The 23,255-nt window shown below is 42.2% G+C and overlaps 1 protein-coding gene across 3 annotated transcripts in view; it reads right to left on the bottom strand.

Annotated features, from left to right (window-relative positions):
- Nucleotides 1–19,321, bottom strand: part of slit2 (slit homolog 2 (Drosophila)) — a 106,114-nt gene extending 86,793 nt beyond the window's left edge. For all 3 annotated transcript variants that reach the window (XM_085356988.1, XM_085356990.1, XM_085356989.1), the window contains exons 1-4: nucleotides 18,311–19,321; nucleotides 17,355–17,426; nucleotides 15,768–15,839; nucleotides 8,556–8,627 (exon numbers count right to left, since the gene is read on the bottom strand). In XM_085356988.1, the coding sequence (XP_085213114.1) occupies nucleotides 8,556–8,627; nucleotides 15,768–15,839; nucleotides 17,355–17,426; nucleotides 18,311–18,513 (419 nt within the window). In that variant the 5' untranslated portion in view covers nucleotides 18,514–19,321. The remainder of the gene's footprint in view (nucleotides 1–8,555; nucleotides 8,628–15,767; nucleotides 15,840–17,354; nucleotides 17,427–18,310) is intronic.
- Nucleotides 19,322–23,255: the final 3,934 nt, after the last annotated feature.

Raw genomic sequence — 23,255 nt, 5'->3', positions numbered from 1 at the left:
AGAGTTTTTATATCTGTTAAAGCGCATTCAGAGAAACAGGAGGGGGCAGGAAATATTGCTGAATGGTAAATGCGATGTGTTTGTGTCAGTGTGTGTCTATTTTTGTTAGACAGCAGGGAAAGGGGAGGGGTCACCCGCAAGCGTCTTGGGCTGCAAAGGCTTAACTTCATTTCCTCAGAGAAACATAATGGCAGATATTTGCATATCGTATGTACACAAAGCCAGTGGCCAAACTGTGCTGCCAACAGATACGGATCTTTTTAAAAGGCAGGTCGGGGAAAAAAGACTACAAGTAAATAATTTGTAAAACCACATTTTGTAAAGTTAAAAAAATGAACTTTGATGCTATAAGTTAGTTCAGTTTATACCCAAATAGACTCCTTGTTGTGCATATTTTGGTAAATTATTCACTGGCTCTTTGGCTAATTAGACACTGCACCTGAAATCTCATAGACTCACTCTATACTCAGCAGCCACTTTATTAGTTACAACTTACTAGTACCTCTGTTAGAGCCCATTCAGAAGTTTTCATGGCATAGATTCAACAAGGTGGTGGAAACTTCCCTCAGAGATTTTAGTCCATATTGACATGACAGCATCACACAATTGAAGCATCTATCCACGATGTGACTGGTGAGCTGGGCTCAGGTAGGCTGTGGCTTTCAATAATCATTTGGTACCAAAGTGTGCCAAGAAATCCACTACAGCCCCACCACCAGCCTTAACCGTTTACACAAGGCACAATTGATCAGTGTTTTTAACTGAGACTCATCAGACCAGGCAACATGTTTCCAATGATCTACTGTTCAGTTTTCAAAGATTGTCCAAATTGTAGCCTCAGTTTTCTGTTCCTGGCAGACTGGATTGGACCCGGTGTGATCTTCTGCCGTTGTAGCCCACATGCTTCAAGGTTTAATGAACTGAGCATTCAGAGATAACCTTTTTCATTCCTTGGTTGTAACAAGTAGTTATTTAACAGTGTGGCCATTCATGAAATCAAATCCCAGTAGATCAGCAATTTCTGAAATACTCAGACCAACCAGACCACATTCAGTGTCACTTGATGCATCTTTCTTCCCACTTCTGTGGTGTTGTAATCTACTACCAGAGTACAAAAAACATCTCACATTTAAGTTTAGTGCGTATATGTGATTGATTATCTTGTGCATTTTATTAATTTGTTTTCCCGGACTCTTCAATAAAAGTAAATTATTGGATAATGACATCAATGAAAGCCACAGGCCAAAAACACATTGGTTAAGTTCCCCAAATCAAAGAGTATAAAAACAACTCCCAGCAAATCTCTTGCACAAACAGCTGTTCCATGTGGGACTTTTCATTAGTAAGCATTTAATTTATCATCGTTTCAGTCAGCGCGAGGGAGGACACTTTCCCTCCTCGGCCTTTTAAATCACCACGTGCTTAGATCTCCTGATTGGAACATTCCTCACCTTTGACCTCTGCTGGTCCATAAGGTCGTCATCTCTGTGGCAACTAAAATGCCCTAACGCTCTCTGTCTTAATTAAAAAACACTATTTACTCAGAGAAAATTTCATTTTCTTTACCTTTGACCTCTCACTTCCTTGTGTTTTCTCCCCCTCCCTCTCTGTTAGTTAACGGGGAAAGGCGAAATCTTATGAAAGATGCATCGACGCTGTAGTGCAACCATTATGATAGGCCTGTCGTCTCGGGCGAGTTTGTGTGTGTGCAGCAGGGTTAAGCTCTCGCACAAGACAAAGCCACAACCTTCAAGGCTGCTAAGCAACACTGCTGCCTGGTAAAGCCTCATCAGGGCACCGTTTAGCAGAGGATTAGAGACTATTACACACACATAAACACACATATATACACACACACACACCGCAAAACGTTGTTTCACCAGCTCATTAATTCGAACCTCGCTTTATTTCTGCTTAAATGTGCGAGAGACCTGACGTTCCACCTCTCAGTCAACTTTTCGATGCTGATTCTCCTTCTCAGTGGAGAGACAAGTGGTTTTTTTCCTCCACTCATAATTTTTGAAATTGATGAAAACCTTCGCTGTGTGCTGGAACAACGTGGTGATGAGATATTTTAAACATAAAAACTGAACCAGTTAGTAAAACTTAAAGGTCAAGGCTTAAAAAAAATAGAGACCCAGCAAATATCATTGTCTGATTTTTCTATAACAGTTTGGCTGATAACCCAATAATTAAATAATTACGTTGTATAGTAAATGATTTGATACCAAAGTGTAAATGCTTCGTGATGATGGAAGTGAAAAATAAACTCTTATTTTATTGTGTGTATCTCTCTCACACCAGAGTTTCGTGTTTTGTTTGTTTGACTGATGGTGCTTCCCCAAATGGGTGCACGTTAAACTCCTGTGTTTTCCCACATTTGCAACGGTGTCATCAGTCACCTGCAAGCCCACAATGGGACAATAGGAAGCTCAGAGTCGAGCAAATTGCCTAAAAGTAGGTTTTATGTAGTCTACATAAATCAGTGTTTCATTTCTTTTCCACGTAATACATGTTGCATTTCAAAATGAAAAAAACAAACATTCTTTGACTAATACATGAATAACATTCCTCCATCATGTTTTCTGTCAGACTGATGTTATTTTAGTTAGATTTTTTTGGCTCCCTTCTTCTGAGCCTGTCATAGTTTTCTACCGTCGTAACACAATACGCAGGAAAGCTAAAATAAAAATAAAGAAATCTCCTGTAGTGGCACCTGCTAAGCCATTGCTGTTGACCAGAAGTGTCCACAAAGAAAAAACTGTCACATGAATCTAGCCTCATACTCATACTCTTCAACTGTGGAAGCAGTGACCCATTCTCTTATCCTCCCATCACCCCATCCCTTTATCAACCCGTCTTTCATCTTTCCCTCTTTCATCTCGCTACTGAATTCTGTCCAGCAAAGGCAGACAAGAGACAGAGGAGAGGAAGCAAACCTAATGCTGCACTGTGTCTGTATGCACCTCTGACAAATCACAAAGGCTGTGGATTGTTTACAAAATGCATCAGAAACAGCTGTTCAGTGGTGGTTACGAAACAATTATTATATAGAAACTATAATATTTCAGTGATCTCAGCATAGCTAGCAGATATCTATATCCAGTTGAGCGCCTTTGTTATCGTTTATGACAGATTTTAAAAGGCTAAGAGGTTAAATAGAAACTAGGCAGTGGTTTCAAGACTTGCTGAGCATTTCTACAGGAATCAGTGGACAAAAAGCAGAATTGAAAAACCAAACATTTCATCTGTTTCCCACAGGTATTCAATGGCTGGCTAGCTGTCAAAGTTCTTGGGAATACACTTTCAATATTTAAACATATTAGAAATATATTTTCTGGTACAAATCAAGTAATATATAAACTACCAGGAACATTTTTAAAAAGACGTAAAGGCAAAGGAGCAGAAATAGGAGAAATGCACCATTCTAACTTTTATCTTTTATGTTTATAAGTCTATTCAGATAAAATTGTATGTTAATAAAAAAAAATTTGTTAAAAGGTGAGCAGTAACTTGAAGACCTGACCATATTTGTGACCTTTTCTTGTTCTGTTGACTGAGCACTGTCCTATTGACCAAGACCAAACCTATCGTCCTTTTCTATCATTTCCTGTTTTGTGGTCAGAGGAACCCAAATTTGAAATTCTTTCTGGAAAACATGGACACCACTTCCTCCAGAATAAAAAGAAGCGGCACGATCCAGCTTGTTATCAGAACTCAGTTCAAAAGCCTGCAGCTCTGATGCTATGGAGGATGCATTTGTGTCTATGAAATAGGCAACTTGCCCATGTGGAAAGGCACCATTAATATTAAAAGTTAGACAAGTTTTAGAGCAATGTATGCTCCCATCCAGACAACCTTTATCTGAGGAAAGGTTCTGCACATCTCAGTGAGACAATGATAAAACTACATGCTCCATCTTTTCCTACAGCATGGGTTTGTGGTAGAAGCGTCCATGCACTGAACTGGCCTACCTGCAGACCACAGCTTTGGACATTTGGAGTATCATGAAACACAAATGACAAAAAAGAAGACCCACGACTGCTGAGAATCCCCTATCAGACGTTCTGCAGACCTGCAGATTGTCGCATTGTTGGCTTTTCACACATCGACCTGGCTTTTTCAGAATTGAGGTTTGTATTGTGCTGTTCTGTTTCTTTGTTAGCTTTTCTTTATACTTGATCTATTATTAATTTTGTAATTTTGCTTGTGACGAAGGTCAATTTGGAGACCTGATGGGATGAAGCGTGGGGACCTGCCACAGTCAGAATGCATAAAACGGGAGATTTGTGCCGGTATGTGTATGTTCCGACCTTGTCTTTGTTTGGCTCAGGTAACTTTTGGTTATTGCCCACTGCAGTGAGATTTTACCAGCCTGTCTCTTTTTACAGACTCCATCTAATGAAGTGGCTCTGTTTAATCACAGTTTCTATAGTTGCTCTCTTTCTCTGAACAAACAGTCACAGCTGTGGCCCTCAGTATTATTGCAGGGTGGATTCAGTGTTCAACAATAGGCCAAGGGGGAAAAGGAGGGCTGTGTGCGTGTGTTAGAGACAGACACAAAGAGAGAGTTTTCTGGGGATATGCCCACCACATGGTGTCTCCAGATGTGTGTGTGCGTGTGTTTGTCTTCATAATCTAATGCAGTCTGGGCCCTCGGGTGCTGGGGAAGCTGCGATCATGTGTAATGTGGGAGGTGAAGGATGGAGGGGTGCAGACACAGGTGTTGCAAATGAAAATGATGAAAAAGACACACGACTTTTTATTAGCAGTTAGACTTGCTGTTCCCTTTTTTATGTTTATGCACATCACATATCCACGACAAGCATGTTCAAACTCAAAACTTTGTTCTTTAGAAGCAGCTAATTTCCATCCAAAAAGCTGCAAAATGTTCACTGCTGGATTTCACTGGTTTTTATCCATTATGGAGGAAACACAGATGTCAGTAAAGACATCAAAATTTACATAACTCTAGAGATATAATAGCTGCAAGCACAGGACACGCCATGAAATTTTATGGTCTCATGCTAACAATTCCTGTGATCTATCCCATTCTTCTACTTCCACCAACGGGCCAAAATTCTTAGAAATCTGGAGAAATATGTCAAATTCTTCAGTAGGTTGGCACAAAATTTGATACAAATATCCATGGCAACCAGTGAGCTACAGCCTTTTTGCCCAGTGACAACACTTCAGCATGCCATCCTTGCCAGGTAGCATGCTGGAAACATTTTTTTGCAGACCGAGCTCTGCTAAATTGTCGAGGGGACTGTCAAACATCACCTTTGATGCAAGCAATATGATAAAACATCTGACAAAGCATTCAAGGAGTTTACTAATGCGAGCAACAAGTAAAAGTGTGAGAATATGTCCAGAGACAACCCACGGTGTGTAAAAATAACATAAGCTCTTACCAAGTACACTGTTTTTGAAAAGCAGCTATTGTCAGCTGTAGATAATACGGGGTTTTATTGTCTTCTCACTACACTGGAGCACAAGTATGAGCATGTCAGCTGTCACCACATCACAGAAACCTTCTTTCCAAAGTTGCAAGGCTTTAGGAGAAAGCACACAGCAGCCTTTTCTAGGACATTTCGACCTTCGGCTTCACGGCTAATATTTGGACGGTGTCATCCAGTTTAAAGTTTAACCGAGAAATGGATGAATGAGAAATTCAGTGATCAGAGAGACATTCTGTGTGCACAGTATAAATATTCATGCAATAACTGGGCCACTGCAGGTGCTTTTGATGATATGCTTCAGTTGTGAGTCATTTGAAAAAGTTGTGTTCATATTCCGTTCATGTTGTATTCTAGCACAATAAAAAACAACTGGGTTTTTTTTAGTCTAAATATTTAGTTTGATAAAGATTTGAAGCAAAAAAAACAGCCTATAAATATTAAAACAAGACCTGCACTATGCTGCATTCTTTCACTGAGCAAAGGAGGCTCCTATTTGCTTCCAAATATCTGCTTAAAAACCTGCGTGACAACATGCTATCTGTTCTTCCTCCATTTCTGTTCTTCCTCCAGGCATGCCCACCAGGTTGGGCATGCCTTAAACGCCTCACACAGTAGGCATCCAAGAGGCATTTTAATCAGATGCCCGAATCACCTCAACTGGTTCATTTTGATGCGACTCTACTCTGAGTCCCTTCTGACTGATCAGTGAGAGGGGACTCATCCCATCTCCATAGCTTGCATCCGCAATCGCTTTCTTCCAGTCACTACCCAGAGCTCGTGACCACAGATGAGGCTAGTGATGTAGATCAACCAACAAATCGACAGCCATGCTTTTCTTCTGTCAGTGTCTTCTTCCACTCTCTTCCTACTCTTGAACAAGACCCTGTGGTACTTAAACTCCTCCACTTTGGTGCTCCACCCTATTCCATCTGAGACCCACAGCCTCAAACTTGGAGGTGTGAACCACTCGAGTTTGAGCTGGTGAAGCCAACAGAACTACATCATCCTCAAAAAGCAAAGATTAAATCCCGAAGCCACCAAAGCAGACACCCTCCACTCCTGTCTGCGTAGAAATTCTGTTCTTATTAACTATGAACAGAACCTGTGACAAATCCAACAAACCCACGGGAACAAGTCTGAATCATCTCCAGCAATATGGATCAAGGTCTCCCTGCAGTTCTACAGTAATCAAATGGTGCGTAGCATACTAAACGAATTTATGTAGAACATCAGATGGCACAACACTCTCCAGTGTGCTATATGCCAAAGTTATGTTACCCTTACTATTGCAGGTTAACAAAATTCAGGCATGATTCATGCTCAGACTTGTATTTCACTAAACAAACTAACTGCACAAGTTCAAAGGCATCTCTCACACCTGACCTCAAAACAGTTTAAATTAGTCCCGAATGCCTTAAACCGCTGTGCTGAGCAAAGATTGAACACATACCATAAATACTCCTGTACACACACACAGACACACACATACACAGATTTTCCAAGCCCCAAAAACAGTGAAAACATAATTTTCATAATAGCAGGTTGAGCAAGTGTTCATTTATAGAAGTACTGTTGCAAGAACCAAAGCCGGTCAAGTTAGCACATACCTACAACCCTCAATATAAAACTTAACAAGATCCCACTTCAGAGGTTCTCAGGGGTTTCTCGTTGCGATTTCTAAAATTAAAATAAACTGTAGGGGGTGTAGAGAAGCAGACGTAGGATTTAATATTGACCAAACAGCCTTAAATACTATTGGCCAAACCTCTGTGGTCGCCATTCAAGCTGAATGAGTTCCATACATCTGAGAAACCTATTTAACAGCATTTTTCTGTGGAAGTTTGCGTTTTTTTTCTTACTCTGTTCACCGTGGGTTTTATAATTTAATCTAATTCTGAGAAATAACAACACAGCAGCTTAAATGTGGTTCTATGGAACAAGCTGTGCCGGTTCAGATAAGATGAGCTGCCATTGAGGGGCTCTCCTCTAAACACATACACCTGGAGGACTGAGGCTCGCACAAACACATGCATATAGAGGCAGATATACACTCGCACTCAACTTGTCTACAACAAGCTGAGCACAGAGCAATATATCCAAGTAGTATTTTTACCTCAGCCCACACGCTGAGCAAAATGCCAGCTCTCGGCCTTGGGAAACACACACGCACACATTTGCTCAAACACAGGCAGACACACACCCTTAGACACAACAGGTCATGCCCAGCCGGCCACTGCGGCAGCCGCAGAACATAAACAACTTTCACACACTCTGAATCATCTGAGCATTTCAATATTGTTTCAGATACTGTAAATACATTCAGCCACTCATATAAATATATGCAACCATAATTATTCCCTGAGACCGCAAATGACCGTGACGGGAAGTTAGTTCCCACAGTTTCAGTGGCGTTGCAGCCCAGCCCTGTAGTGCTCGGTTTGCAGCGCAGACGGCGGGGCAGCGAGGGGAGCGGAAGGTGCTCGATGACAACAAACAGTGGTTCGTCGGCTTCAATGCAACCTGGAACATTTATGTTCTGTAACGAAAACTGTTTTCTGCCCGTGAAACACAAAATGTAACTTCAGGAGGGAAACCTGTTCACTGCTTATACCAGTAAGTCGGTCATGCTCACTTTCTCCTCTTCATCCTCTCCTACACAAGCACACACAAGCACACATACACACAGATACACACCTCTCTCCCAGTGGGCAGCAGCTGTTGGAGTGCTAATCTCCATTAGCTACTGAACTGGCTTTTATGGAGAGAGCCATGTAAAATCTGCTCTCTCACTTCTCTCACTCCTTCATCCAAGTGAAACACCCAGACTGGGTCACACAGCAAAACCTCATTGTTTTTTTTTTCTCTGCTTTGCAGCATCTGCAACATACATTTTCACATAATTTTGAGTCCTATTCAGTGAACTGTGCAAACGTTGTGGTGATATACACAAACACACCATTACATGAATCCAAAGTTTATCTAGATCATCTTAAGGCTTCTTAGCAAAACATACTAATAGTTAGAGAATATTTCAGTTAACCATGGAGGGCAAACGAGTGACGGACAAAAAAAATAAATAAAAACACGACTTACAGTCTGTAAAGCTTCGTTGTTCCCAGGAAAAGCAGCTCGGGAAAGACAGCCAGATTATTCCGATTCAGGCGCCTGCAGAAATACAACAGGAATTAGGGAATAAACTCGACCTTGCTCGTTCCAAAGACTGCGGTTGGATGCTCGTACATTTGTGTATAATTAGCTGTTTTAAAGTAGGATTTGTGTTTCCTGGACTTTGTATTAAATTCTGTTACACTGTTTTGATTGTAATACGATTTGAGAGCATGAAATAATTGGGAGACTGATGGAGACACACATACGTGGTCATGCATGGACACTGAAAGAAAACGGTTATCCATGATTTAGGGGTACAACATGGCTGCCAGACAAACAGTGAACTCGAGAAGGATGGAGGGAACGCAGGCGGAGGAAGACGAGGGAAGGGGTTCAGATGGAGGGAGGGCGGAGGGGCGTTTTTGCCACAAAGACGGAGGAGAGGAGACGATGTGGGAAAAACAAACAGGCAGTCTGGCCGGGCTACCGAATGTGTGAAAAGGACCCCACTGAGTAAACAAGGCCCTCACAGGGGAAGAACTCACAACAACCCATCACGCACACACACGTACACACACACACACAGTGGAGACGACTCGGGTGAGTTTAATAATCTGGGTGCGATCATTTAACCCTGGTTGAGTGGAGTGAAGAGGTTTGTGTGCAGTGTGTGTTGATGTGTGTGTGCTTGATGTGTGTCAGAGGAGAGGGAGGCAACAGAGTGACACAATGAGAGACAGGCTGCTGAAACAGTTTAACCCTGACACAAACACACCCGCACACACTGACAGGCTCAAACGATGGATGCTGAGCTGGGTGCTACTGGATGGGAATGAAGAGAGGAGGAAGGGACGAAGAAAGAAAACACGGCAGGAACTAGAAGTTACTTCAAACTAAGAAGAAAACTTGAGTGTGATTTATACAAAAAAAACATACGAACTAACAGAAGTACTACACATTTTCAAACAAAAACACCAGCTCCTTTCAAAACTTCCCCAAATCTCTTTTTCATTCTCTCGTTGACTTTTTCCTCTTAACCTTTGTCTTTCACCTCTTTTTGCATCACTAGAAGCCGATGTGGACTTAAATAACGTCACCCCCTCTGTGTCCATCTTCCACCCACAAGAGCACAAATATGTGAACGTGCCCGCGCGCACACACACACATTCACACTCCACAGTTACATCAGAGGCTGCTTAAATATTTAACGTCCCGCAGAAATGATGTTTCTAAATTATTCACTCCTCTTCCGTTAACGCTGCTTCTGGCAGCTAAGAGCCCCACACGGCCCCACACGGCCCCACGGAGAGGCACACTCCCCCTGTAGGTCCTGCCCAGCCATGAGCGCCCGTTAGTGGGCTACACATCCCCCTGGGAGAGTGTACGGACTGGTGTTCGAGGTAGGGAGGAGGAACGACAGCAGAGAGGTGGTATGAGCTCATCGCCTTAAAATAGAGGCAATGCCGTCAGACTAGGAAACACGAAATGAAGTAGAGACAGGACACAGAGATCAAATCCAGTCTGCTCCACGGTGCTGCCGAGATATCAGTGTGTTTTAATTAACCTTTTATTCATTTCTTCACTAGAATATCCGTCTGATCATCACATTATCTATAATATATTTAGCAATTAGCAACATAGAGATTGTTCAGATTTACAGACCAGGATTCCCGTGCAGAGTTCTTCTGTTTTTCCTGCTTTAGTTCTACAAATATTATAAAAGTCTGAAACGGTTTTACTTTCCTCGCACACTCTCACACATTACAAACAAGGTGATATCAAAAACAGATCATTTATACTTCTGATGGGCAGCTCCAAATACAGTGATGTAGAAAAAAAGCAGCCAACAATTATTTTCACGACTAATTTATGCACTGAATTAATTAAATCATTGAAATTAATTTAAAAAAATTAACTTAGTTATTTACAGTAGACTGTAACAGAAACAAACCGCCTGCCATACTTAAAATAAATAAAAGGCTACCATCATACGTAACCAGACATTTCAGCCAATCATTGCAACACTGCATATGAACATAACACGAATAACATTAAAGTGCGCTTGCCACGAATTTTCTTATTTTAAACATTAAACATTGCCAAAGTTTCAAATATCGATTTCAGTGTTTGTACAAATAATTCCCGTGAGCCAGAAGCTTGGCCTTCAGACTGAGTGTCCCATTTCGGATAGCGTGTGTGTGTTTTTCTTCTCTACTCATCTCTACTTTCTTGCTGATCAAAGTTTCTGTTTCTGTAGGGCAGCCAATCAAAAGAAAGTTGGCTTCAAAAGAGGGTGGCCTTCAAGGTTGAGGAGCTAAAGTGTTTTGTTTCAGCGAGCAGATGAGAGGGAGTGAACCAGCATCCAGTATAAGATAAATAAGGATTATTTTAAACTTTGAATTAAGGAAACTCTAGTGGAGTCCAAGAATAATAGTATGCAGCTGGAAATGAGAATAAAGGGTCCAGCTGAAGTTATTATACATGTAATCAAACATTTTGGACTTCTTATGTGTCATTACACACTAGATCATACTGACTATGACTCCCCGGCCCCAACATAAACTCTGCATGAACATGACACGCACAATGTGTCTGACGTCACATGTGATTTACTCCAACATGATATGTAGGACATTTAAAACAATCTTAAATACATTTCTGTAATAAACCACATAAATGGTTAAGCGTTGTTCATTAGAGGCAGAAATTACAAATCATTTTTCTGAGATTTGAAAAGTTCCCTTATGAAACAAAACTACTGAAAAAAACAGTGATGATTCTTAACAAGTTTCTCAGTTAAATCTGAGAGCTACAATGTAACTACAAAACATTTTAGCCTGGCTGAAATGTTTTGTAGTTACATTGTAACTAAGACCTCCAAAGTCTGCTGTTACTTACAGAGGCTACATCAGCTGACTTGGCAGTTTTCACGACTCCACTTTGCACATTTCTCACTTTGGTCTTCAGCGCTGATTCTGCTCTCAGTATTTTGTTAATTTGAACTGCTGCATTAGCCTAATTAAGGAAGCACTGTCTAAAAGATTAACAGCTCAACAGTCAACCTATTGCAAGCTCTCCATCACCACTGAGCTTGGCTCGGCTGCTAACTGTCACTTCACTTTTAAAGTTCTGCAAAAAAATTTGCTTGAACATAAACTTCTGAATCAAACAATGAAATCTCTCCAGTCATGTAGTGATTTAGTTTATTTGATGTTTTTGTATATAAAGACAAATATGTAGCACGAACCAGTTCCACATGCCACACATTTATAGGCTGAACTAGTCTGCAATTACCACCCACTGTTGAGCCTTTTTCCTTCTACATCTGAAAGAAAGTATCTCTATCTTTTATATCACAGTGTGTGAGGGTGTGTGTGTGTGCACAAACAGCCTCAGAGTGCTTCCACAGCCATGTCTCATTAGTCAAAGTCTGGCTGGAAGAGAATGAAGACGGAGTAGCCAGTAGTCCGAGGTGTGAGAGTCACTCCGCCGAGCTAATGTCACACTGCAGCATGGTGATAATCCCCGCAGTCATAAACAGATGCTAGAAGCCCAGAAACCGCACAGTAAACACACACTCGCAAACATGCACAGTGTGCCAAATCTCTGTACATACACACATGAATACTCGCACAAACATAAAAGTCTGACACGCACACGCAACCTTAACACCTCAGACCCATGTTGATGCGCAGTAGTACAGCCTTGCAGACTGAAAATAACAAACCGCCTCAGAAACCAATTATTACTCCACCAATGCTGCTGCAGCCATAATACACATGCTGAACTAACAGTCAGTCTATCACACACACAAACACACGCACCAAAGTTATAACCCAAAACACTGCAGACATTTCCACGAACCTAAGAAACTGTCTCCACTCCAAAAACCACTTCAAACCGACCAGTGTGTGTGTGTGTGTGTGTGTGAATGGGTGTGAATGCGGTTCAACAGTTCATGTTTTCGGTTCACAGCTCGTGCATCCAAAGCGAGCCAATATCTATCACCCACCAGAGATTTACACTCTCTAATCTGATCTGTTATTTAAACACTAACGAAAGATACCATCTCTTGCCTTAAAACACAGAAATGCAGAAATTCAGTCTTATCTCCTAAACACTAAATTCCTTTGCTATCAGGTTAAAATCATTCGTATTCAGCAGCGCCGGGCAGCTTTTCCTCTAAACTTTCCGCGAACTGGTGTGTACCAACAAACATAACAAATGTTGGGTGCAGCAGAGACTCGGAAAAATCTATCTCGAATGGCTTTTTAGACAGAACTGCTGTGGTGAAAATGGCTTTGTGTCTTCACAGCGCAGATAATTTCAAGCTCTACTGCTCAGTAAAAACGGAGAAAAAAAATGTAAACTTTGCCCTGAAATGATCAGCGGGAACAATTTTATCACTCACAGGCTTTAGAGCTAATCATTTCGCACTAATCCAGAGCTTTTCTTTGAAATCCATACCCCCGCTATCTGGGATCACTGTTACAATTATCTTCTGCTGTTCATATTGTCAACATATTACAGCACGATCACTTGATTTGAGGCTTCATTATCTACTTTGTAATTGCTGTTGATAGACACATCTCACCACTGTAATCAGCTGTGCGATTACTCATCTCGGTAAAAATTATCTTTAAATAATGTGATCAGTCAGTTGCAGGCTAATTATCGAAGGATTTAGCCGACTGATTTTCTCTGAAATTACTGTCACGGTACCTGCAATATCGCTTTCATTCTCCCTGCATGTCTGAGGCTGTTATCTCCTTCATTCTCACACACTTTGAATTGAACAGGGGCTGTAAAACAGTCAAGTAAGTGAAGGATAAGAGGATCGGGAACTCCTCACTTAACTATTCTACACCCACAGGGTGAGAGTAAAGAATGTATAGCATTCCTATATGCACAGGACAATAGAGAGAGAGAGAGCCAGATGGGTGCGTAAGGAGCAAAAACGTGAGGAGAGGTTAAGGAATGAATGAAAACGGCGCGAGTGGGTTTGGGGGGGGGGTCCTCCAAATCAAGATAAAACCAGTACTGACAGAGCAGCCTTGCGTAAGTGAATGCGCATGCACGAGTGTATCCAAACACATTCATGTGTTTGGATATGTGCACAGTTGTGTTGTGACATGCCTATCTCCTCCACACCTCCTTCAACCACATGCCCCTCCTCCGTACCCCCAAGGCTACTGCCCTACACCTGACCCAGCCCTGCCTGGCCCTTCGGGGCCTGTCGCAAAAAAAAAAAAAAAAAGATGTGAAGGGGAACCGTTTTCTGCCCCCATGGGGGGCAGTCAGTGTGGATCTGTCAGCCAAGCTTAAGGCCCTCTCCTCTGGGCTGTGGTGCCCAGCAGGCCCCCTCCAGCCCCCAAGAGGACGGAGGGCTTTGAAATGAGCCCTCAGACTCCAGACTCCAGAGACGCGCCTTTGTATGGTAGCTGTTGGGGGGCATTGATGACTGACTCCATCTTTGTGTTTGTGAACATGCCACGCAAGAGAAGCTGAATTACAGAGGAAAACTTGCAAGGACAACAGAAGACAGCCATGTTGTGTCAGAAAGTTTGCTGTTGTCAGAGACAAGACAGAAAAGGAGAGACAGCCATATCGTGCATGATTTCACATTAGATATCTAAGACTTTATCAGCTGTTGCTGTTACCACACTACAATCTATGTTCAAGGCTGTGTTGCTTATGTGAGTGCATGAAAGAGGGTATTTACTAGCTTGCACCATCTCTTTGGAGGGAGGGTAATCATTATCAAAGTTTACTTTTAAATCCAGACCATATGTAGTTAAATTTTGCCCTTTTTGTCACCAACTCTGAGTAGGAATTCCCAGAACCGCTTAGCTGGACAGAGCCCAGTGCTGGTTGCATGAGAAACACTAGCAGATTCCTTATAGTGGTCTACAGAGCTTCTCTCTCTCTCTCTCTGTCAACAAAGAGCAGCTATAGTGCAGCAGAGAGCAAAGAAAAACCAGGCATGACAGGGTCAACACCAAAGCATCCAAAAAAGTCACATTTTATCACTTTCATCCCACTGACTTGTGACAAATTTACCCACAAGAGCCATAAAAAAAGATGAACTGCTTTATTTTTATTTTTTAGTCTGTGTATGTGTGTGTGTGTGTGTGTGTGTGTTTGTCCAGGTGGATATCTCTCTGCATATGCCAATATGTCTGTTTTTGTAAATGCGTGTGTGTGTGTGTGTGTGTGTGTGTGTGTGTGTGTGTGTGTGTGTGTGTGTGTGTGTGTGTGTGTGTGTGTGTGTTAATTATGTTATAAAGGCCTTATGTTGTCTGGATGCTGACTTGTGATACCAGGCTGGCATTGTAAAAACTTCTGACTGTTCTTCATTCACCTCCATGGCACTCAGACTCAACATTTGCCACATGAACAGCAGGAGGCCAAGTTGGGGTAACTGACATAAAAGTGGCAAAACATGATGCATGCATTCACACGGAGCAGGAGGGGTCACTAATTAGGTTGGGTACATTATAGCCTTTTTGGTATGATTCTGGGCTGCCCTAGATGACTTGCAGGATGATCATGTTAAAAACTTGGGGAAATAGTTTGTTTTCACTGCTGTCACATCAGGTATTTTCACTGAAAGCTTTGATCGCTAAAGTCAACCTGTCCTTGATTTCTGGTATTGCTGCAACTCAAGTTAATATATAAATAAATAAATGATAAAGAAATCCATAAGTTCCGGTGATGATTCATAATCCACTGGCTAGTATATAATATAATCTGCTGACATTATTCTTCCCACTTTCAACTGAAACATGCAGTCCTAGAAGGTCACTAAGTATTCAGAGCTCATTGGACAAAGGCAAACCAAATAATTTTTTCTTCAAAGGGCTTTTTCAAAACCCCTCTTGCACTAAGGACTGTTAATGCTGTTAGTAAGCAGTGGGTTAGGATATTTAAACAGTGTCCTTGAGAGTCACCAAAGCACAGAATAAGGGAATGTTTTTTGTAAAGCTCTACAGACTTGGAGAACTTCTAACAAAGACAAATAATGCAGCTTGTGAATGCAACAACTGAAAAGAGATTTTATATGACACTTGTTGATCTGTGCATCCAGATATGCAAATGAATCGACGGGCATGCGCGTTCTTGGAATTTTTAAGGCTGGGCAAACTGATTTTATACAGAATTAAATTAACACAATGGCGTCAACACATCATTACTCACAGTCTCTCCAGCTCCTTCAGGTCCTGGAAGGCTCCTCTCTCGATTGTGGTGATTTTGTTCTCCATTAACTGCCTGAGAGAGAAACACCAAGAGAGTGTGAGACTATGTGAATTGGACAATAAAAAAAGGAACGACATGAGAGGGGGGAAGGAGAGTGATAGAGAGACACAGAGCGTGAGAGCTGACAGAGTGATTTGTGTGATGAAACCATAAGAGGCCAAAAAAAAGGAGAAAGATGGCTGGATGGGGCCAGCGATAAGAGAGAGAAGAGAAAGACGGAGTGAGATAGGGCACAGGAGATTGACACTGGAGAGGAGAGAGAGGGAGAAATAGAGAAGGATCAGGCAGCACTGGGTGTGAAAAAAGGAGAAAAGCAGATTGGTGGAGATGGAAAGTGAGAGAAGGTTTAAAAAAAGCAAGAAAGAGGAGAGACAATCAGCAGCAGGTCGATAGAGTCCCAGAATTGACTTTAAAACTGGCCCATCAGTTGGACAGGGACTCATCTATCATCCAATTTACTCTCTATCTAACCGCATAGCTCTGACTACTCCTTCACTTACACCAGCACAACTTCACTAAGATTAGTGTGCTGACGAAACCAAGCAAAAACACACATGCTTTTATGGGCCATCTCCATTGAGCTCTTCTTTTTTTAATTAATTGATTTATCAGTGAGTCAACGCTATTTTTTAATACAGCCCCATAAGAAAAAAAAAAGGGGGGGGGGGGGGCGACTTTTATTTTTAAAGACTCTTCTCACAAATTTCTCAAATTTAAAAAAAAATCTATTCTCACGGTGCAGTGTTTTTGCTAATTATGGTGCTTTTGGGTGAACATACCGGAAATAGCTAAAGTGAAAACTAGAGCACACAAATAAAGACACACATACACACAATTAAGGACATAATCTCTGGAGGAATTCCAACTATGTCTATTCCCTTCCATTCATTTCGGCTGCTGAATAGCGCGCACAGCAGCTATCCCTGTCCCGGCAGTGACGGTGCAGGGGAACTCTTTAATCTGGATTCATCCCAGGTAAAGAAACCTGTTCTTACTTGACTCTCCCCCCCTTCTCTTCCTTTCCTTCCACCCTTCCCTCCCTTCCAGCAGCTACATTCCTCCCTCCGCGGTTACACCTAATGACCGCTATCTCTTTCCTCTTTTTACCCTCCATCACTTCCTCGCCAGCGCGTTAATCACTCCAGCACATGGGCCCCGGGGCCCGGTGGTTAAAATAAGCCCCCTCCTGACACTTCCACTGGCAGATTAACACGACAGCATTAACAGGTGCCGCTGCTATTCTGTTTAGACACTTATGATGGCTCAGTGAAACCGCAGCTTCCCACCACTGGATGCAGTGCCTGCGTGCAGCAGCTCCAGAGCTGGATGAATCTGCTGCTGCTGCCGAGCACGGCCAGAAACTGTTAAATCTCTGTGCTGTGATGTTCTATTGGAAAGTTTTCTGGATATGCAAGGTGCTGCTTAACAGTGCATGTGGGAGAGAATATTGTTGTTTTCCTTTTTGCATCTTCAGGGGAGGGGATAAAGAGGGGATAAAATAAAATTCGCCGAATAAACGTCACTTACAACACTCGCAGATGCCTCAGCCCTGCGAAATCCGTCTTCGTGATTTTAGTGAGGTTGTTTGCATTCAGGTCCCTGGAAAGAAAAAGGATATTTTAAAAAATTAATTAAAAAAATATAAATTAATACATGTTTGTGATGTGCTCATTGATGAAGGAGGCTTTTGCTGAAACTTCTTGTTCCGTAGCCAACGCAGGGTTGTCATCTGACTGTCAGAGAAACTGAGAGGAGCTGTGGCTGCTGCACTACATCGGCAAGTGTTAATTTCATCGAGGGGTCTTTTAATGATAAAATTCGGCCTCTTTAACTCGGAGCCCACTTGTCCAAATCCGTTTTTGATTAACTCGCTGGTCTGCTGACAAACCGATGTGGTCTACGGAGGCTGTGCTAATGCAACAGTTCAAAACCGCCAACAACCACAGCAGCCCCCCAACTTCAGCTCCGCGATCAGCCCTGACGTGTCCTCGTATTAGGCACCAAAACGAGCTTTAGTGTTTTTATCATTTATACCTCACGCCAACATTTACATCAGCTGCGTACTGCGGCGTTAACAAGGCTGAAAGTATAGGTTAGACATGACAAAAAGCTCTGCGCTCTTAAAGATGTGGTCCTCGAGAGAGACATTTTCAGTGCCTCCCGGTTAAAAACAAATGAATTAGACAGGAAATTTTGGGGGAATAATGTGTGATCATAATTAGGATATGAGCTGATGACATTTCCTAACCACTGATCGGAATAAAATTTGGGTGCTAAAACATCAGAAGGTGTGACATTTTTTTCTCCATAAACTCTTTAAACTCCTCACACCCCTTCAGAAGAATCGCCGCATTAAAAGGTAAACGCAGTCTCGTTATTTTTCATCATTTAAGCATAAAAGAAATGGCAACACGACATTGTGGTGACTTTTCTTATACAATGTTTCCAAATTTTAAGTCAAATCTATACAATCCCGTACTTACAGTCTCTCCGTGTTTCGAGGTATGTTTCTGGGCACATTGCGCAGTCCTTGTCCGTGACAGTCCACTGTCGTACCGGTGCAGGAGCACTGGGCCGGGCATGGCTGACCGTCTGCTCCGCTGGACAGGACCAGAACAGTCACCAGCAGCCCCAGCACAGTCACCGGGGAGCGGTGAGGGCCAACGGGGCACCGAGCTCCCACCATCACTGCGGCAAGTGGGGGCCAATATGAGACCCGCAAAAACACCGTGAAAACAGAAGGGCGTTAAAAGATAAAGCCCCGAAATCCCCCGAAGGAGCTCACCAAACTCTGCACGCAACGGGATGCCGTCCTCCTTTTCGCTGTCCTCCCTTAGCACACGCGTGTTTCAGAAATGCCTGGTTCTGAATTTACATTTGGGTCCTCTGAGAGGGGTTTCAGTGCGTGAGGACTGTGATCAGGGACTTGGGTCCCCCTGGGTAGAAATAGGGGAGCTCGATAAGGCGGTAGAGCGGCTCTTTGGCTGCGCTACAGCGGCGCAAACTTCCACATGTCCCCGGCATGCGGTGCCCAAATCCCCCCGGTGAGTGCCGTGCCTGTGTATGTAAATGTGTGCCCGCGGAGCAAAGACAGTGAAACACCTCGGTCCTTGATCTGATCCGATCCAAAGAAACCCTCTCTCATGTACACACACACACACACACACACACACACACACACACACACACACACACACACACACACACACACACACACTCTCTCTCTCTCTCTCTCTCTCTCCAGGTAAGGCTCTGTTGGTTGTAATTCACAACACGCGTCCTGCGAGGAAGCCGCGGCTGCTCTTCTTTCTCCCCCCCCAAAAAAAGAAAAAGAAAAGAAAAGCTCAGCAGAGGTCACCGTGGCGGAGAGATATTGATCCCGATAATATATCAACTGCCGGTCAGCGGTGAGGGTAACGCGAGGGACAGAAAATCGTGAAAGACCAGCGCGCAATACTATAATCCAACTCTGCGTGGTGCGTCAAAGCGCTGCTCCCGAGAGTGTGTGATAGGGAGAGAGAGAACAGACGCAGCAGCAGACGTGCTCTCTCACTCTCTCTCTCTCTCTTGCTCTCTCAGACAAATACAAAACATCCACGCATTGCGTTTTCCCTCAAGGTAGCAGCAGGTTTCCAGCTGGCCGTCAATCAAACAGCAACAGTTTGACCTCGGAAGGAGACTCTCTTTTTCACTGCAGTGTCCCGGTCACCTGATGCTTTATTTAGCTGGCTTCAGGGAGGCGACCGAGCCTCAGACTGAAAACTAATGTGGAAAATTTAGAAACAACTTCTGAGCCCTGGATTTCTATATGGATGGATGAAGAACTGCTTAAAAATCCTCTCATTATATCTGTCTCATAATTGTGACTGCACAAGATGAGCAGCTGAAATGGATTTGAACTGATTTGTTTTTATCCACCAAAAAAAAAGTTAGTTTCAGTGTCAATAGCAACAAGTAGCTCTAAATTAAAGACTACAGGAATTACGTGACACTGAAGCTTTTGCAAACGTTTCAGCTCTAATATTAAATTTTCAGAAACTCTGAAGGGAGACCAGCACGTATTTGCATATTTAGATATTTACTGAGTAACGACAATACTCATAATAGGTACTGATCAGTTACTGTAACAGGAACAAAATAACCATACGTATGAAGTTCTGTAATATTTACTCAGAAAGGACTTTGTTTACTCGACATTATCTGATACATTTATCTGCTAATTGTATTTCACAATGTTTCTAGCCAGCAATAGATAAGCTGTGTGGACTGGTGATTTCCAGTAATATCACTGTTTTGCCGAACTACCCCCAGCACATATATATATATATAACTGTACAGTCAGCTCAGCGACATTGATCAGCTGTTAACCCATCCAGCAGCCACTATGTAAAAGAACTATCACTAAGATTAAAACGTTTTGTTGTAACTTTTAGATATTTAAGTTATTATTCACTGTAACAGGAATATAACAGAGGGTTTCTGAAACAGATACCATCTATATAATTCTCTAGAATACAATCAATTGATTGCCATTTCACATCTCAGACCTTTAAGCCTTCAAGTCTCCTCCAGCGCCCAGGACATATAAATTGCTGGTTGCTTTTGAACAATCTCCTTTTCATGTTTCTGCCAAAGATGAAACTGTCAAATACCACCTTTATTTTTTTCTTCATTTTATTATTTCAGTTAACATTTATGTTGATTTACTTTTTGGGTGGGAGAATATAAACATTTGACTTCATGGGGTAATCTTACTGCTGATTTCCTTACTGGAAATACTCCTTACTGGAGTTACACTCTCAGATTAGGAATACACATCCATTTTCTTAACCAGTTATCCCTTTCAGAGTCCCAGGGTTAGTGGAGCCTATCCCAGCTGGCACAGGACAAAAGGCAGGGTACACCCTGGACAGGTCACCAGTCTATTACACACATTCCTGGATAAGGCATAAATTGTCATATCAAAGATTTTTCACAGGACTCTGTGAAATCCTGTTGCTCTAGAATACTTTGCTATACACAGTCAACTCAGTGAGAAGGTATCCCCAGGTCCTCTGGCTGCAACACAAGCCCAAATCATCACCCCTCCACCACCGTGGTTGACAGCTGGTATGATGCTGGATTTGGTTTTGTACATTATGATCAAACATTTCCTCTCCGGGCTCGTCTGTCCAGAGGACATCGTTCCAGGGGTCTTGTTGTTTGTTCAGGCGAAACTTTGCAAACCTAAGTTGGCCTGTCGTGTTATTTTTACAGAGAAGAGACTTTCTTGTGGAAATCTTTCCAAACAAGTCATAGTTATTCAGTCGTTTCCTAATTGTACTGTCATGAACTTTAACATTTAACACGTTAACTGAGGCCTGCAGAGTCTGAGATGCAGCTCTTCGGTTTTTGCTGTTTCTCTGAGCATCGCACGCTCTGACCTTGGGGTTCATTTGCTGGGATGTCCAGTCATGGAAAGATTGCAGCATTGTGGTAACACAAACCTGAAGACCAGCAAACTGCCAAAACTTCTGCTTTCATAGAGCTGGTCATGCTTGCTGATGATCACTTAATCAAGTGCATTTGATTAGCAGTGCCTGGCTGCTACTCACTCTCTTAATTCCCATGGAAGCAGTACGGGATGAGCTCAGTTTTTAACAGGACTGCATAGTCCTGTGAAAACATCCCGTTCCACAGGACTGTGTAATATAATATAATAGTGATTCTTCATTAGGATCAGTAGTATAAATATCTTAATAAGATGCCATAGCTGCGGCAAAGCTTGTCCTGTCCTGTCAATCTCTCTCTTTCATGAACCCTTCCTTTGTGGCTCCCAAAACAGAATACAAACAGCTGTGTGTGATTGTAATGCTGATATGTTTCCACCCCTCAAAAACACTCCCACAGCCTCAAAGTCTGCTTAGAGTTTGGAGAAAATTCAGTATATCTTACTTATTTATTTATTTTATTTTTTTCCCCTTTTGAGAGTAGGGCTAATAAAAAGAAAAGCGGGCAGGGTAGATGAGGAGGGGTCATGTATTGTAGCTGAACAGAGGGAAGAAAATAATCAGAGGGGAGATTAAGCCTGACCCTTTATGTCCAGTGATGCAACAAGACTTCAGGGCACATGGCATGTTTAGACACAGCCTTACCTGACCCGCCTGCTCCTTACACGCACACATGCAGTTGTGTTTCCATCACTTCAAAGGGCATTGCACTGACTCTCACTATTTTCCTGGAGACTTACCTTAATCCCCACCATAACCCTCAGTCTTAAAACATGCCTTCATGATAAAATGTGATTATTTCTGTTTTGGGACATGCTTTTTGAAACTAAAAGAAAGTTGCAACTGTATGCCCCCAAAGCAAGAGTAATGAAAGTAAACACAAAAAACGCACACTTGGGTGATTGCCCAGGATTGAAGTAAAGCCTATATGTCAAGCTACAAGACTCTTTAAATGTTATAAGACATTTTAGATTCAGGAACTGGTCGTGTGAACATCTAACAGTGAGCGTCACTGCTCGATTTAGTCATTTCTGTGTTTTAGATCATATTGGTGGTTCTAAACATCATAATGGCCCAATGGCTAATTCAGAACCTCTCGAATCACCTCGTAGTTCTTGTAATTTTGCTATAATGGGAAATGGGTGCAGTGATTTATTGTAATGTGACAATACAATTGAACTTTGTTATGCAAACAACCTTGTACTTTCTTTAGTAGTCTTCAGGAATAGTTCCCGAGTTTTCGTGAAGGATATTCAAAGTTCTTCTTTGTATGTTGGGTGCTTTTTGTTCTGTTCTCTGTCAACACGATGCCACGCCACTTGAAAAAATATCAATGTCCGGGTTCTAAAGAGGCCAATCTATGACCAACAGTTTGCCACTATGTGTTTCTCTATCCAGTTATGCTTCTACTGTATTTGCAGAGTATTTAGGATCACTGTGAGTCTGAAAAATGAAGCTGCTGTGAATCAGATGGTTTCCAGATGGTATTCAATGGTGGATCAAAATCTCGTGGTACCCTTCTGCATTAATAATTTCATCAAATATTACAAACCAGCATCACTGGCTTCAGCAAACAGTAGACGGAACAACTGAAAATCGAGATGCATGTCTCATGTTCTGTGTCAGGTCTTTGCTGGATTCTTTCCTAAGGACATGCGTTTTAACTTTTTAAGACTTTTTTAAACACACCACGCTGTGATATGCAAAGTTTTCAGCAGTAACTCTGTCAGAAACATCTTGTAAATGCAAAAATAATATTTTATGTCCGTCAAACCATCTGTTAGGTTCCCCTTTATGTTTAAGTGATTCATAGGTCAGTGTTAAATGGCTTAACTTATTCTTATGACCTGGGTGAGTGAAAAAGCAAAGACCTTCAAAAACCTTCAAAAAACCTTCAAAAAAGCAAAGACCTTCAAAAATCCTGGAAAAGTACTGCTCA

The sequence above is a fragment of the Diplotaxodon limnothrissa genome, linkage group LG6 (genome assembly GCF_057381915.1).
Source record: "Diplotaxodon limnothrissa isolate DT_005_m linkage group LG6, D_limnothrissa_male_GT1.1, whole genome shotgun sequence".
Taxonomy (NCBI): Eukaryota; Metazoa; Chordata; class Actinopteri; order Cichliformes; family Cichlidae; genus Diplotaxodon; species Diplotaxodon limnothrissa.
This window is presented reverse-complemented; position numbering and strand designations above follow the sequence as displayed.